Here is a 17,517-nt window from a genome sequence, read left to right as displayed (position 1 = left end):
TTAGTTGGAAAGATGAGACAATAAGGAAACTAAACTGGGCAGGGTTTTGTTTTGATTGTAAAATAAACAGGGAGCATTGTGTTCAACTCCGAGTACAGTGTTTTATCACTGCACTTATCAAAATGAGTCCGCTTTGTTTATTCATGGGGTAAAAACAGACAATAGCATCTGGGATTGGTCTTTAATGGTAATCCGACATCAGCCAATTAGAAGTCTTGTCTGATATCATCCTGTTTTTCAGACATGGCTACAAGTTGAGACATGTCTACATCAGTGGACCTCTCCTGTGGTGGATTTACTCTAATAATAATAATAATAATACTGCACCTCAGCACAGGTTTGAGGTAGGATTTGAGTAACGCCATTTTAGGCTAATTGATACCCAACATTACATTATCACATACATTATTAGACAAAAATATTGTATTTTTTACCACACCACGTTTATTTAAATTAAGATTTCACATAAAAGAATCAGTTCATGAAATACATTACATTGTTAAAGATTAAGGCATAAGTCCCCAACCCTTTTCTGCATGTGACCACTTCAATTGAAGTGTGTAAACTTCTGATGGTTTCACAACTCAAAGCCGGAAGAGGTAAAACTCCAATATTTCACAAGCTATAATTAGGGAAAATAAAAAAAATAGGACATTTTATTCTTTTCTTCTCCCATGAATCATCTCCCTACCCCTCGGATTTATCTGGTGATCCTTTGAGGGTCACCAGAGGGGTGCCTCATGTTGATTTATAAGCCCTCAAGAGACATATTTGTGACTTTGGCTATAAAATAAACCTTACTTAAGTCTCTATTAAAATGATTATAATAAAATTACTTTTTTAACACTGTATGACCTTAGTTTCCTTAAAAAGAAACTCCACTCATGTTGACACGTTATTTCCAATGATCTTCATTCCCTTTGCTGTAGGTTTAATTACCAAACAGGGATTTCCTGCATGAACCACTGTACTGATTATTATAGAACAGAAAACATACCTGGAATTAGTTTAGATTTTAAAAAAAACAATGAAACCTACTTAAACAGGTAATGACACTTCTTTTTCTATTTAATAGGTATTCCATTTTAGCTTTTTATTTAACAACTTCTTTAAATGGTTTTAAATTCTATTTATGTATTTTCATATTGCCTTGAGTTTCTTATACACACCTGTATATATACACACACTGTAGATGGCAGCTTCAGTATATTTTGCACAAAGACTCAGAAACCAACCAATACTTCCTAACAATGTAATAAACCTTTTCTGTACGTCAGTTTGTTTGGGATAATTTGATGAAACAACTGTTGTTTTAGGAAAATGCACCACATACAAATTTGCATGTAATGAATTACCAAAAAGCCACAATGCTCTGAAACAGGTTGTTTTTTTGCAGTTGGTAATCTAGCCTTGCCTATGTAAAGAAGATTGCATTGTCTTGTTGATGAAAGCTGTTATACAAACAAACTTGTCTCTCTCTTCCAGGCCAAGATTAGCCATCACTGTGTCATTTGAGGATTAAAACAAAAGCAAACATCAAACAATCTCTGCATTTGTCTCATTTATTTTACAGCAAGAGGCCTAGGTCATTTAATTAGTTAACAAGTCTAATATGCCTCTACAATTGCCAATTCAAAATGGCAGTTGTAGATACAAACGTGAGGGGTCAGGTGAAGAAAAAAAAAAGGTTCACAGAATTTGAAGATTTCAGGGAAAGCATGACATTTATTAAAAAGGGAAACCTTAGGAATATGACAACTACAAGCCCCATAGCACCGCAACATGATTACTTATATAAAGTATAAGGATTCCTTTCATTTCCTGACCCTGACCCCCCCGGCCCCCGCCCCCCTTCGTCTGTCCACCCACCCGAGATCTTTTGCCAAAATCCAATCCTTCGCCTTGGTGGGAATGTAGCAGCCCAGCATTCAACCAGCTGAAAGAGAAAGGAGAGAGAGGGGAAGAAAGGTTTTGGGTGAATTACAGAGTAAATTAAACATGCCAGGAATAAATCACATGTTTAGGGGGTCATTTAAATGCTGGAACTGCCAAAAGCAATGGACAAAAAAACAAAAAAAACTTTAAAGTGCACAATTAAAAGTTACATTCATTTAAGGGTGAACAAAACAAACAGCAAAGTTTTCTGTTAGGCTTCTAAATCTCTACATTCACAGCTTTCAAAAAGGCGATAAATAAAAAGAACTAAGGCATCATTGAGCACAGGAGGGAATGTTAAAAAGGGAAATTTAGCATGAAATTGTCTCGTTGAGCTGAATAAGAGACAGAAATCTGCCTACTGGGCCTTCTGAACATCTGCTATTGTTTTCACCACAACAACCCCCGAGAGTATACAAACACATCAGTATTCAAGGGAAAGTACAGGTGACACAGTCTGCATGCACGATGGTTCCACTGAACACAAACACCAGGTGACTACAGAGGAAACTAAGAGGTCAAGGAGAGAGAGGATTCAATCCTCAAAAGCCGGATGTCACAGGAGCGTTCAGAGGAAGAGTTTCCAAAATGTCAGTAATTACTTCGGTTGATAAATTATGATTTTTTTTCCACAACTCCCATTATGCCAGGAGAATATTTTTATGGAACTAAACATAGTAAGCAAGTACTCCAAGTACACGCCTATGGAACAAAAGAAAAGGTAAAAAGACACCTTTGGGAGCAGCAGAAACTAAAGCCTGAATTTAAAACATTTCCGAGAAGGAATTTTAATGAAGGTTTGAGAGACCAACGTCCTTCAGCTCATCTCTTTGATGTCAGCACACGAGACATGGACTCCCATCTTTGACTTTCAATGTCACGGTCACTGAAAAAAATAAATTCTAAAAAAATGCAAGTTTGTTTATCCACCAGGCCTCTGAACTCTGGACACCGATAGGAAAAAGAACACATTGCCCAATTTTAAAACAAACTTAACATTAGGTAGGGGACACGGTGGTGCGGTGGTTAGCACTGTCGCCTCACAGCAAGAAGGTTGTGGGTTCGTACCCCGGTTGGCCCGGCCTTTCTGTGTGGAGTTTGCATGTTCTCCCCGTGTCTGTGTGGGTTCTCTCCGGGTACTCCGGCTTCCTCCCGCCGACCAAAGACATGCGGGCTAGGTTTATTGGTGTCCCTAAATTGTCCGTAGGTGTGCATGTGTGAGTGAGTGGTTGTTCGTCTATGTGTGGCCCTGCGATGGACTGGCGACCTGTCCAGGGTGTACCCCGCCTTTCGCCCGACGTATGCTGGGATTGGCTCCAGCCCCCCCACGACCCTGTGCGCGGGATAAGTGGTTGACGATGGATGGATGGATGGACTTAACATTAGGTAACAGCTTTAAATTTTGATAAAATGTTTTTGCAGTAATGGTGTTGAGCCACATTTGAGCTGACGTCACACATTATTTTAGGCCTGCAGGAGGGATTCAGCTACTTCAGCTGTACAGTCCGTTTCACAGTGAAGTGCATATTGACAGGACAATTAGGCATTATCAATCAAATGTTGAATTAATTTTCAACCAGTCGTTCTTCAATACGTCCAACAAGGTCATTCATGCAGTCCGAGAGAGAGGGTGCGCAGCAGGAGGAAGAGGAGGAGATTATACTGAAGGATGACCGAAGAAAGGGAATACGTCCTGGGTGAGAGGTCACGGAGGACACAGTAACTGATGCATCATTTAACCCCGTTAACCAGGCCCACATGGAATCTGTGCGCGCAGAGTTCCGCAGAATTTTCCACAGAAAAAAAAAGAAAACAATGAAATACTCTGAAGGTTGACTCAATAGAAATAAAATGGAGCAAAGAATGAATCCATTTTATTTCTATGGTTAACACATCTCCACAACAATCTTTCTGGATCACAGCTAAAAACTATTTCCTTTTAAAATCTGCAGATTGTGTTTGGGTCTGCTGATAACTAGGAGTTCTAAAAGTCTGACACTGTGGAGGTCCACCTTCAGACAAAATCAAGACAACTGCACCCCCATTAAAAGCATGCAAAACTAGCTATTAGCAGTTCCTGTTTGCAGTGTACCCATAGATGTGCATTAAGTGGCATCTTTTAGTGGATTTATGGACATTTCTTTGCAAGGAGCATGAGGGATAATGATACCCTCAGAAAGCGTACGTCACACTTAATCTAAATATGTGCCTCATGTCTGTGTTCAGAAGTTATGGCTCTTAAAGGAGTGCAATTTAGAGGTTTTAAAGTACCTTAAGTGCGTACATGAGTGGTGTGTCACAGCCATAGAGGCAAACTACAATCAAACTGCAATAACTAACTTTCTGTCATTTTCAGATCGTCGGCATGCACCGGTCCCATTTACCGCCTTGCCTTACGACTAGGAGAAGTTCTTTCTTAATGCTACACATTAAATCCTATTTGAGAATATTATAAAGGCAGCAGAAAATGACTGGCAGGTTGGACAATGTATGTCTGATGTTTCTGTGTTTCTAACTTTAAGGAATTAAAAAGCAGAGGAAATAGGAATGCTAGGAAAAACAGGAGATGGACTGAATGTGCACAAGAATCAGAGACTGAGGAAGAGAAAAGGGCAAAGTCATCGATTAAACAAGAGCAAACCTGTCCAGCAAAGGCCAACAATATGACACAAAACAAATATTTTCAAAACACCTTCTGGTGAAAAGCATCTGCTCTGCTAAATGTCAAAACATTAAATGCCATTTCTACATTAAATGAAAGGCAAAAGCAGCAGCAGCATAGATCTAAGCGCTTTGTGTAATGTCACTTGATTTTGTTTCTACAACAGGGATCACACGAGTGAAACATGGTGAATTTCTCTAATCATCGTCCATGTTTACACATTGCAAAGTTGCATTTTGTTGCCACTGTGACAATTGAGCAACTCTTGTATAATCTCCACCCTTGAAGGAAAAAAAGAACCAGTTCAAGGGGATACGGGAAGGATAAAAAAGGTTTTCAAATGAAGAACACTTGGTCTTTACAGGCGACGGCACGGGCGGGTTCTTCCGTGGCAGCGGAGAAGGCAGCTACGATGGAGGCGAAGACAACATCTGGACTCAGGGAAGCGTTGACGGCCGTGTGCAGGCCCCTGGCGCTGTAGTACTGCACCAGAGGGACGGTCTGCCGGTGGTAGGCGTCCAGACGGGAGTGCAGCGTCGTCTCGTTGTCGTCGCTGCGGCGGATGAGAGGCTCGCCAGTCAGCTGAACGCAGACAAGAGGACAGAAAACAAATGAGAAGAGGCACAAAGACAAAGAATTTAAACACATTTTTCCGAGGGGGTCCTCGAGACACAAGACACAACAGCACATGTACATTCACACTCGCTAAAGCTCTCCCTCATCGCCCAACCACTGACTCCTTATTGGAAACAAATCCATGTATGAAACATATTGCAGTATTAAGAGGCATGACAACATTACACACACACACGACAAAAAGTATCCCGAATATTTGGGTATATAAAACAAAAGTCCATTCACACACAGTTTGCAAGTAAGTGCAAAGAAGTGACAGATCTTAGAGACCCTGGCAGGCTATTCCAGTTTGAAGGGGCTTTCAATTTAAAAGGTACGTCTACCACTCTCTTTGTAGACGTTTGGCACAGTGAAGAAGGGATATTCAGTGTGTCTCAATCTATAGCTGGGTCTATATGGAATTAAATATTCCTTCCGGTAAGGAGGATAATCAGAGTACACACATTTAAAAATGATGGTGGAAACTGGTAAGATACATACAGTTTCACAATGTTGTGTCTACAATGAGGCCAATGCTCTTGAGTTTCTGCTTTCATACTGCAACCTTATCAAGTGTCCCTGTATCCCTCTCGCTACTTGTTCCATCTTTGTGTCAACAACACGGGAGCTTTTGAAAATCTCAGCCTTCTTTCTAAGCCAGAGGATTGTGTGTCTGTGTTCTGCTTTGTTTGCAGATGAGCCACATGGCTTCATGTGTTACACATGTAGGCTATACAAAGCGTGAAGCACACAAAGTCATGATGCACTGATCTAATCGGTTAGATCAGTATCTGCAACAGATGTGCCCTATAAATCAGATCGATATCAGCCAGCAGAGTGATCTCATGAAGTGGCGTATGTATGACACGCCAATTGGTATGCAGTTATTGGCGTGTTATGAAGATGCACACTCGCTTTTCTGCGCGTTTATGAACACCGTTTGTCCTCCATTGACTTACATTACCTTGCCTGTGAATTGACGCCGTATCGAGTAGTATGAAAGGGCAAAAATCCGCGTAGGGCGGTTGGTCGGGGTGGTGGATGGGTAAAAAACAGGACTTTCACACAGGAGAGCGGGGATCGCGTCAAACACAAGTAAGAGTAAATGTCCCCTGTAGCGTTTAGTCAAATACTGTCTTTATATGTTTTATGTTCCAAGCTCTGTTTACGTATGTCAAATAGTCTGTATACTGTATAGTCTTTTACACTCATTTGGGTTATGTAAGGTTTGTGGGTTTTTGTAATTATTTGTATAACCCCTATGGCAAAACTTAATAAAAAAAAACATTTTATAGGTTCAGATTGCATCAAAGCCCTCAAGTCTGAAGCTGGCTGACTGTCACCAATTTCTAGCTTGGCAGAGAGTTTAGGTAGGTGGCAGTTTAGCCAAGAGTGGCTCCTAAGTGGGTTGAATGTGAAACTACTTACATCATCCTTCATGGGCTCTTTGGGAGGGTTGAACTCCTCGTGGTAGGAGCGGCCACTTGGCTGATGAATTAGTCTGGGGAAATGGAGGGGAGACGGAGAGAAGAGGTGGAGGAGGAAAGGACAAGGACGGAAAAGAAATCAGGGAGAAGAGGAGGACAGATGAGGGTTAGACAGCCACAGTGACTCACTAACTACTTAACTGTCCTTTTCACATCCTACATAATGCCCTTGTCCCACTCGGGCTTGAAAAGGCAGCAGCCAGCCTCGTCCTCCTCACAAAAGGACCCCCGCAGAGAGAAAGATGGCTCTTTGACAACTAAATGTGTTTTTATTCAGTGTGGCGTACGGATAATGTAGAGTGGTTATTGTGAAGAAACAAGGACAAAAACTGTGATGCAGTAAAAAAACACTAATAAAATTGTTCACATATTGTCTACTAGCGCTGACACGTGAAGGTCTCTAAGAACCTGTCTGCCTGTTAAACGTGTGGGGGTCAGCGTCGAATCAGAGCAGAGTTCTATTAAACGGTTTTAAAAGAGTTGTGTGAATAATGATATGTTGCACAATGGGGGCAGCAGAGCTGTAGACATGGAAACAACAAGACATTACCAGTTAAGTTGTTATAAAACGTCTGTTTTCTCTTCAGGCCTCAACCTGTAGAGCTTACATAAATTAATCAGTGCCAGGTCAGACCAGAAAGTGACACAGAGAAACTGATCAGAGCATCTTTACAGAATAGGTGGCGCTGTAACCTTGGTGATGTAGTGACTACTTGCAGGATGTGCAGTGGCTACTGTTGGTTGTGGCTTGATTCACTTGTTGTTTCAAAATAGACACAAGAGGTAAAGTCTACAGGGGTCCGTTTCAGAAAGCAGGTTTAGTGAAAACTGAGTGTGTTAACCCTGAGATGAGGGGAACTCTGGGTTTTCTGTTTCAGAAAGGGGGGGTATTTAAACTTGAGAGAGAGAGGGGTAACTCCAGCCTGTTTCAGAAAGAGAGGTAACTTAACCTCAGAGTCAGTTACTATGGTAACTGAGCCTGTGAACCTAACCTGGTCGGGAGCAGGTTTTTTCTCTCAGTCTCCTCCCTCTGACACAGCACGCTTTCATTTCCTCATTCATTCATTAATTCATTCATTCATTAATTCACGCGCTTAACTCTGAGTGAACCTACTCTGAGTTGAGTGAACCAACTCAAATCAGCTGTTCTGGAACAAAAACTCGGAGTTTCCCATCTCAGGGTAAATATACTCAGAGTTCAGGGTTAGACTCAGAGTTTGTTAAACCTCCTTCCTGAAATGGGCCCCTGGTGTTGCTTGTTATTCAGCAGGACATGAGTAAGGACAAACCAGGATGTAGGCAGAAGTAAACAAGCCTGATTACCGAGATGGCCTTTTGTTTGTAAACCTGCACAATAACACCATAATATGTGTAACATTTACCGTAACTGCTTTTGCAAAACAAATTTAAATGCCGTTAAAAAAAATAAAAAATTAAAAATTTTAATCTGTGGCCGGGTTGGCTCAGTGGGTAGAGCAGGCGCCGGTCAAAAGTGTGGGGTCACTTAGAAATTTTCATATGCAATATTTTGCCCATTATCAGCAGCCATTCATCCAATGTCCCAAAGGCCCATTCTGTTTACTAATCTGATATCATTTTCAAAGGCTAACTGAGAAAACATTGGAGAACCCTTTTGCAATTATCTAAGCACATAATGTAATCTGAAAACTGCTGCCCAGGGGCCTGTTTCACAAAAGCAGAATATATAAGTCCAGGATAACTGATAAAGCGAGGCTTGACCTAGTCTAATCAGTGCATCCTGGCTTGGTGCGTTTCACGAAGGCCAAGCCAGGCTGAGGAGGAGCGACTAGGTCGAGCCAGGATGAAGTAATTCAGATAGATGCGCGTCCACGGCTTTCCTCAAAAGACCGCGAGGTCGATCACAGATTTACTGATGCCAACATGGAGAATACGCATTGTACATACTTTATACAGAGTGAGCAGCAGCTTCTTGTGGAAGTATGAGGACGTGAAACTTGCGTAAGTTGCCTAAATATATACATTAACTGACCACAGCTCTGAATTGAAGCAGTCATAATCATTCCATTCAAGGATTAGGCTACTAATCATTTGCACAAATTAACAGTTGCACTCTTTGCCTTAAAAGTAAGCAGAAGATAATGTTACTCAGGATATTTACCATGAAGATCAATTCTCCCTCTCTCTCTCTCTAAGTCATATTAACTTCCACTGCTCGCTTTTAAAGCAAAGTGTACAATTGTTCGTTTTTGCCAATGACAGTGACTCAGTGAATGGTTTCAGTTAAGAGCAGTAGTTCATAAATGTATATTTTTAGACTAGCATTCAGTCTGTCTACTATTATCTGCCACACTTTTTCTCACGTTTATTTTATTTTTTATAGAGGACGAGTTTCCTTCTCTACATATTATATGCCTTGGGCCCTCATATATATATGGACATAGAAAATAAAGACACTGAAGAAATTGGACTCTAAAATCTAGAAACTATAAAGATAATTAAGTGATAAATTCCATGCACACTGTAAACATGAATGGAACAGAGTATATTCATCAGTTATTTCCCCCCAGCGAAGTATAAGGTCAAAAACCATTGGGGTGTCCTCTCCCTGTTGTTACATGAATGTACAGTAGCCTACATCACTAGATAGTTACTGGTCCAGTGAACTAAGTCTATTATTAATTAATTTAATAACTTAAAATTGTACAATCCTCCAAAATTATAGTCCCAGTTTACTGGACAACACAAATTGTGTGCTAAGAATGCCAAATACAATGTACATGGAAGCGGAACAAACATGATCCTTTTTGTTAAAGAATAAAAAAAAAAAAATTAATCAACTAAAATAATTCAAGGTGCATTGGTCAACTATAGACATGTACAGCACTGTATGTATTTGAATCCAGGCTGATAACAGGGTAAAACCACTGCTGGGTGATCAGAAAAGGCTCCAGGATTAAATAAATCCTGGTTGTTAGCCTGGTCGGGAGCAGGCTAGCTGCACAGAATAAATCTCCATGGTGATTTAAGGCTAAATTCATCCAGGATAATCCCTTACCTTGGTTTTGTGAAACAGGCCCCTGGTTAAAAAAAACAAAAAGCAATGCAACTGATCTCATCCGGTATTCTGTCTATAATGGAGTGGAATGGAAATTTCTAAGTGACCCCAAACTTTTGACCGGTAGTGTATACTGAGAGGTTTATGCCTCGACGTAGAGGTCCAGGGTTCGAATCCGACCTGTGACAATTTCCTGCATGTCTTCCCCCCCCCCTCTCACCTAGCTGTCCTATCAAATGAAGGCGGAAAAGTCCAAAAAATAATCTTTAAAATAAAAAGGTTGTCATCTAAAAGAAACACAAACTTCTCAACAAATTTCAGCCCAGTTTTAACTGACAGCTAGGCACATTTTCACCGTCAGCACCGTTGAGACGATATGAAATTGTTCAACGTCAAAGATTTGAGTGCCCAAGTTTGCCAAAGTTGAAATTAACTGATCTTGTTCTGCAATTTTGCTGTTGAAAGCTGGTGTGACTGTTGCAGAAATAATGAGAAATATATGAACTAACTTTCTAACAGAACTGTGTGTCCTTATATAACACTTACCATTTTCCTTATATGAATTTGAATGGTTTCTGGCACCTTATAGTGAGGAGGTCACCTTTCTTAATAGCACTTGTGCCTCTTTTACTTTGTTTGCTTCATTATTAAATCCTGTGTTTCTCCCTGTAAATGTGCATCACTAATGAGCTGTAGCTTTAATCTAATATTCACAGTTTCTTGTTTTATACACATGTCCCTTTGGAGACTCATTAAAAAAAAACAGTTTCACTGAATAGTTTAGTACACAGAGGCACCGAGCAGCTGTGGTATTCAGCACATTTCATCAGGGACATGTTGACTTCTTTAAGGATTCAACCTGTGACCTTCCAGCTGCAGGACACTCTCAAACCCCCTCAGGCCACCTCCTCCGTTAATCGCATGCTTTCACGCTCCACTTCTCTCCAGCCCTATCTCACTGTCCCAGACTCTTCTGTTCACATGAATCAATCTACCTGCCCGGGTGGATTTAACACGTAGACAGAATGAGGAGATTGTCGGCCAAAAGGAAAAGCACCATCCTGGGAACTCATAAACCACTGTTGTGCCTGGGACATAAAACAGATTGGATCCTCTCTCTGGTCTTGAATAATTAATTCTCTCTCACGCTGGCTCCTACCTGCCACAGATCCTGCGGACCAACAGAGAGTCATCAACAGCAAACTCGATCACAGAGTCCAGCTTCTCGCGTCTCTTGTCCAACAAGTCGTCCAGCTGCAAGAGACAAACGTAGAACGAATCAAACACACGACATGACAGACACCGCCACCACTGATTAATTCGCCCCAACAATGCACCAATGACATGCATCCACTAGCCTGGTTGCCATATTAGCAGCATGCAGCACCACCCCTTTGTTTTTGTTTTTTTGGTTTGTCTGTTAGTTATACATTTATTTATCATCATTTATATTTTTTGGTTTCCTTATACATGATCTTTACATTGCCTACTCAATGTAAGTGGAGTGTGTGTATGTGCGTGTGCTTGGGTATGTCCATGTGAGTGGATAAAAGTGAGAGAGTTGGAGGGTAAGAGAAGGAGAGTGTGAATGTGGGTGAGCATAGTCATGCGTTTCTACAACTATTATTGCCATTGTAAGCATTAACGACCTGATCCAATTGGTCTATTCTGGTTTTTTTTTGTCTTTGTATAAGTTTGCCTTAGTTGTCTGTTTGATTTGGGAAAGGGTGGGGGGGTCTTGTGTATCCTCACCATTTGGCTGTCCCAATGTTTTTTTATATGAATACCGTAATCCTCTCAGTTGGTATCTGTGCGAACTCCTGTACATATACTCTTGTATTGAAATTTCCATAAATACATATAAAAAAATTTAAAAAACATACGACATCTATTAATCAGGCTTTTCCTTTTACTTCCACTTTTCTTTGATATGACTACTAATAAAAACATCAGTTAATGTCTGAAATGTTAAATATAAAAACATTTAGCTGTTGCAGAATGAAAAAATTCCTCAGTTCAGACACAACCTCTCTTTCTCTCGTTCTTTTCGTTTCTGCTTTGATTTTCAACATATTATTAGAGACATGCCTTTATTCCAAAAGTACATTTGATCATACTTTAGTAGATGAGCTATTCTCATTTTTCATGTTAATTTCCTCCATGATCTTTCATGAAGCTTTGTTTTTGCATTTGGGAAATAATGTTTTAGCATTTTCCAGATTTTTTAAGTCATTACAATCTTACTGAAATAATGTTTTGGCTGCTATCTGTCCTCCAAAAAGGGGCAATGCTTTAGCTTTAATGAAACATCAATTTATTATTTGTAATAACCTGGCCATTTTTGAGTACCGCCTCTTATTTGAGAAATAAAAAGGTTTTTCAATTTTACATTGATGCATTACACTCATCGGTCAGTGGAAATTAAGGGATGTAGGACTTTCTTATCCTGTGAAGACTTTAAAAACTATTTAAGTAAAAATGCAGGTTTTTTTTATTCAAAATACAGTCCCTCCAGAAAAGCGCAATTACGCGATTGCATAATTCAATGCATAATCAGCTAAAGTCTGCATATTCATGCAGGGGCCGCATTTTTTCAAATATGCTGCCAAATTTCGGCGCATAAATTGCTGATTTCCGCGCAAAATATGCGATGCTTGCATGATTTCATAATCCCTGCATTTTCGTTGCAAAAAGTCACATATATCTTAGCAGAAAGTTGAAAAAAAAAAAACACACAAAGAGCAGCCATTTTCCCCTGTTGCCATGGGAACGTTATGAAGTGACGTAATTACGCGATGTGAACATCATCGAAAAGCAGGTGTTGGAGGTTGATACTTTGAGTCTCTTAAGTTGGTATCCAATAAGAAAGCTATCTTAATATCTGATGTCTCCTCAAATCTCTTTGTTTAAGTGCTCCTGCTGTCTATATTATTAACGATTTTTGAAAGTCTGTCTCTTTTGTATCTTTTATTTCCCTCTGTTTAGACTATTACTTTTATTTTTAATTTAATATTATATTATTTGTATATATTTTTGTATCTTATTTGTTTACTTATTGCAATGACTGAATATCTGTAAACTATTTTTGGAAATTAAGTTTAAAAAAAAGCAGGTGTTGGGGGAATCACTTTTTCTTCTCTTTTTCATCAAACCGCAGTTTTTGCAAGTTCCCGCAATTTTTGCAAGTTCACGCATTTTCATCGCATAAAATTGCATAAATATCCCGCATATTCCATCACATTTTTTAAGAAAACGTGCCGCATAATCAAGGATTTTTGCCCACAACAATCACAAAAAAACTCTGCGTTTTTCTGGAAGGACAGAAAATAACAGCAGAAATATGCAACGTCACTTGTCACAGTTTGTCTTGCTAGGATTGTAGCCTCTTTAAATTGTGCCGTTAGTGCTAACTGCTGAAATTAAATGAATAGTTCAACATTTGGTAAACAGGATTGTTTACTTTCTTGTAGAGAGTTCAATGAGAAGATAAATACCACTCTTGTGTGGATTAAGTATGGAGCTAGAGCCGGGATCAGATCTCTTAAACTCATTATAATACCACGTTGTATCTCGTTTGTTTAATCTGTACACAAACCAAAATGTAAAAACAACAAGTTGAGGTTTAGGGGAGGAACATCCTGGATCTATTTCACTCTGGGCACAGTGATTTCCTGTTTTGTTTTTCCTGGGAGGAAGGCAAATAGGCAGATTTTCTAAAACATCAAACTATTATTGGACTCTATTTTGATCTACTAATTTCACTCCGTAAAGTTTTTGTTTCACATGATAACAGCATCAAATCAAATCCTAACCATCTGTGCTTGTTTGACTGTGCGAGGGAATCCGTCCAACAGGAAGCCGTTCCTGCAGGGCGCTGTGTCCAGGTTCTTCTCTATGAGCTCCACGACCATGTCATCACTGACCTGCAAGTCAACAAAAGATAATTCTCTTATCCATCTATTGACACTGTAATCCTCTACATCCTGCATAGCAACAGCTCTGCACAGGAGGCACACGAAGAGAGCTAACAATACTATGGACTTTACTAGAAAACACACAGTTCAATTGCTTCCGATACATAGGATTTCTTCACTGGCCATACAGTCATTTAACATCGTCCATTAGCAGATACTGCTTTATGCAGATGAGTATTAGTAATAGTAAGAGAGTAAGTAAGAGTATTACTTTTCTCCATATATGGCTTAGCGCCAACTTGAAGGAATGGAAATTTCTCAGGAAAAATCTGGTTTGCTGTCTTACACTTGTTGCACTCCACACTTGTGTTTTAAGGCCATTTTAGCTGTTAATGTCATGGAAGACAAACAAAACACGAGACATGTAGTCATGTGGGACTGAACATGAAAGGCTGTAACGTCAACAGAGCCTCAGAGAGGGCTAAAAAAGCAGAGAAAGAAAAATACACACAGAGCTCATGAGAAGCAGATGAGCAGAAACGTTACCAGTTTGCCAGCATCCATGGTCTTCTTGAGCCTCTGGCCGAGCTCGGAGCCTGAAGCCACCATGGCCCTCAACATGTCTCCGGTGGCCAGGTGGCAAACACAGTAATGCTCTGCTAACCGAGGGGCCTGCAGGGAGAAGCACAGAGATTAATGAACTATTAAAGTTTTAAATTATCACCTCGTACCGCATGAAGACGATGTTTGGTTATGAATTTTAACATTGTTCTTCCCACTGTTCTGTCAGAGAGCCAACCACCTGCATTGTTGGCTGTTAAAAGCATGAAAACTGTGTATTTTGGCTGTGAGACCAAAAAGTTTTCAGCAGCAGGACTGAGCTACATCTCATATACAACAACAACATATAAAAACAACTATATATAGGCTACAACTCTAATGATAAGTCGACTAGATAATAGCAACACCTCCGCTCTAATAATGAGGTGAAAGCTTTGTTCCCGGGTTATTTTTTTATTTAAGTTGCTCTCAGGAGATGAAGATGAGAAGAAGTTACAGGACTGGTTGTGCTTTAAGAAGCAGTACCTTAACATTTTGCACATGGCTTCATCTGCAATACAGCATGCACCATATGGAAGAAAGCAACATGCAATATAACTAAGGCTGCAACTACGGATTCTTTTCATTGTTGATTAACCTACAGATAATTCTCTTGATTATTTCAAATGTTTCAATTGTTTTGTCCGATCAAATGCCAAGACACTCAGTAGACTATCATATAAGAAAAAGAACAGAAAGTCATCACATTTTAGAAGCTGGAATCAGAGAAAGTTTGACAATTTTATGTTGATTGATTTATTCGTTTTAGCTCCAAATACAAGAATCCAACCGCCCAAAACAGTTGAATCTTCAGAGCTCTCAATACAGTAAGTGGGATTGCCACGGAGTGCTTTACTGAGAACACATGACTCAAACCAGATCACAACACGTGTTAAAGAAACAAGACACTAAACAAACATGCCAGAGCAAGTTGTCTGTGCACTTTAACACACGTGTGACTGATCCGAGAGGACTACATAATGAGATGACCATCGATAGACTGAAGGAGGTCATTGTGACACATTTCAGATTTCAGTCTCTGACAAAATTACAACACAGGGTTAGGTAACCCTAACCCGTTGGTCCCAGACTCTCCACCTAGCATTTCTGGCACCAGCAGAGAAAGATTTCATTCAGATAATTAACGATTATTTTCAATATCATTCAAAATGGTTATTTTTGATCAATCATTTAGATGATAAAAAAAAAAAAAAAAAAAAAGTTTTAAATAGTTAAAATGCCCATCAAAATGTCTCAGGGCCAAAGATGGCTTTTTTAAAGTGTTTTATTTTGTTGGACAAACAATCTACAACCCAAAGATACTCAATATATCACGATAGAAAACAAAGAAACCAGCAAATATTCACATTTGAGAAGCAGGGGAGAGTGTATAGCTCCAGACAAGGCACCCCTTCTCTTCTCTTCTCTTCTCTTCTCTGCTTCTCTTCACATTCGTCAGATTCATCTACCAACCCTTATAGAGCTGGCTCAGGTTTGCCTTGGACCAGCTCTTAGTTATGCTGTTAAAGTTTTAGACTGCCGGGGGTCTTCTTTAGACACACTGAGCTCCTCTCTCCTCTCGCTTTCAATCTGTGTGCATTCATGTCCCCGAAATGCTTGTTACTAATTTTGCTCTGGGGAGCTTATTCCCTGGAGTCCTTACGTTTTCTTGCCCCGCAGTTTTCCTTGGATTAGGGTGGCACCTTGGTCCTGCTCAACGCTCTGCTATGCCCTGCAGTGCCCCACTACGCTCTGCTATGCCCTGCAGTGACCTGCTATGCCATTTACTACCACAACTGCTATATTATCAGTATTGTGACTATAATTGTCACTGTTCATCATACCCCCAACCGGCATCGTCAGCCACCGCCCACCGAGAGCCTGGGTCTGTCCAAGGTTTCTCCCTAAAAAGGAAGTTTTCCTCACCACTCGAGGTTTCTGCCTAAGAGGAAGTTTTTCCTCGACACTAAACGCTTGCTCTTTGGGCAATTATTGGAATTGTTGGGTCTTTGTAAATTATAGAGTGGTGTCTAGACCTTCTCCATCTGTAAAGTGTTGTGAGATAACTCGTTATGATTTGATTGAATTGAACCATTTTCCTCATGATAAAAACTGATTTCTGCTATCTTTTGACTTATTAATTTAAATTGACTACTGATTAAACCACAGTAACACTATACAGATAATGAATTGATGCAGACTTTGATTATATAGTTATGTATCTATACCACTAGAGTGCAAAATTATACCTGCACTTTACATATTTTGCTAACTGCTGCTCATGTTCACACTGTTCATACGGTAAAATCTTGGCATATTCATATCTTTATTCTATACGTTACTCTGCACTTTACTGCTTTTTGGACTTTTGGTTAGATGCCAAATACATTTAGTTTCTGTGAGCATTGTAAACTTTTTATTGACCAATTAAATAATGTTACTGACAACTAAATTGCCTTTGAGGCTGCCTTCCAATTAACCTTTAGTCTTGGGTTTAGCACTGTGTGTAAATGGTACAACAACAAAAGGGTGACAAAAGCTAACCTTTGACACCAGAACTAATTGCGTGCATACATGCATATTTCTTAATGTCTCGGATACTTAATGAGGTTGTTATAGTAACGTTAGTTATCTTCCCTATTACACTGACAAACATATTTAAGAGTAACAAAGCCATCTTAACAGACTGTCCAGCTGTGTTTTCCTGAGAGTTGTAGTCACAAACAGAACCCGGTAAAGCCAGGTAGGTTAGCATTAGCAGCATTAGCTTATGACTTGTACTACTACCGAGCATCTCTTAATACATCCATGCCGACCATGCGTTAAATGCTATAGTCGCTCCAAGCTAATGGCTAACAGCTAGCTCCGTTAGCTCTCCCTCTTACCTGGGTCCCCTTCCCGGCTCCGGGTGGTCCGAGCAGGATGGCACGAATCCCCTCTTGCACATCGGCTATCGCCTCCTTCAGTTGCGTGCTGGGGGCCATGTCTATAACGGGAGACCACCAGGGCAGAAACTTTAGTAAAGTCTGTCTGTGTCGTCCTGGTGACACTTTAGCCAAGTTCAGCCAGGAAAGGAAAAGCCTCCGCCTACTTTCAGCTACGACAGTTAAATCCCGCCCCTTACAGGACAATAAAGGGGTTTGATTGAACACGGCACTGTTCTGTCACTAATTATGTGCGTTGATTGGATGAAATTTGGGTGACGCCACATTGAGTAACATCCGAAAAAGGCTTGTTGAATATGTTAAGGAATTTAAGTAATTTTTA

At 40.1% G+C, this 17,517-nt stretch overlaps 1 protein-coding gene across 1 annotated transcript; it reads right to left on the bottom strand.

Moving 5' to 3' along the window:
* Positions 1-1,021: 1,021 nt before the first annotated feature.
* Positions 1,022-17,340, bottom strand: ak2 (adenylate kinase 2). Its single transcript, XM_039820707.1, has 7 exons — positions 17,136-17,340; positions 14,197-14,322; positions 13,549-13,659; positions 10,896-10,990; positions 6,641-6,713; positions 4,960-5,179; positions 1,022-1,936 (listed from the first exon to the last, which is right to left on the bottom strand). Exons 1-7 carry the CDS (start codon positions 17,232-17,234, stop codon positions 1,929-1,931), a joined length of 732 nt encoding a protein of 243 aa, XP_039676641.1. The 5' UTR covers positions 17,235-17,340; the 3' UTR covers positions 1,022-1,928.
* Positions 17,341-17,517: the final 177 nt, after the last annotated feature.

The sequence above is a fragment of the Perca fluviatilis genome, chromosome 13 (assembly GCF_010015445.1).
Source record: "Perca fluviatilis chromosome 13, GENO_Pfluv_1.0, whole genome shotgun sequence".
NCBI lineage: Eukaryota > Metazoa > Chordata > Actinopteri > Perciformes > Percidae > Perca > Perca fluviatilis.
The sequence above is the reverse complement of the archived record's forward strand: the minus strand, read 5'-3'. Positions and strand labels throughout refer to the sequence as shown.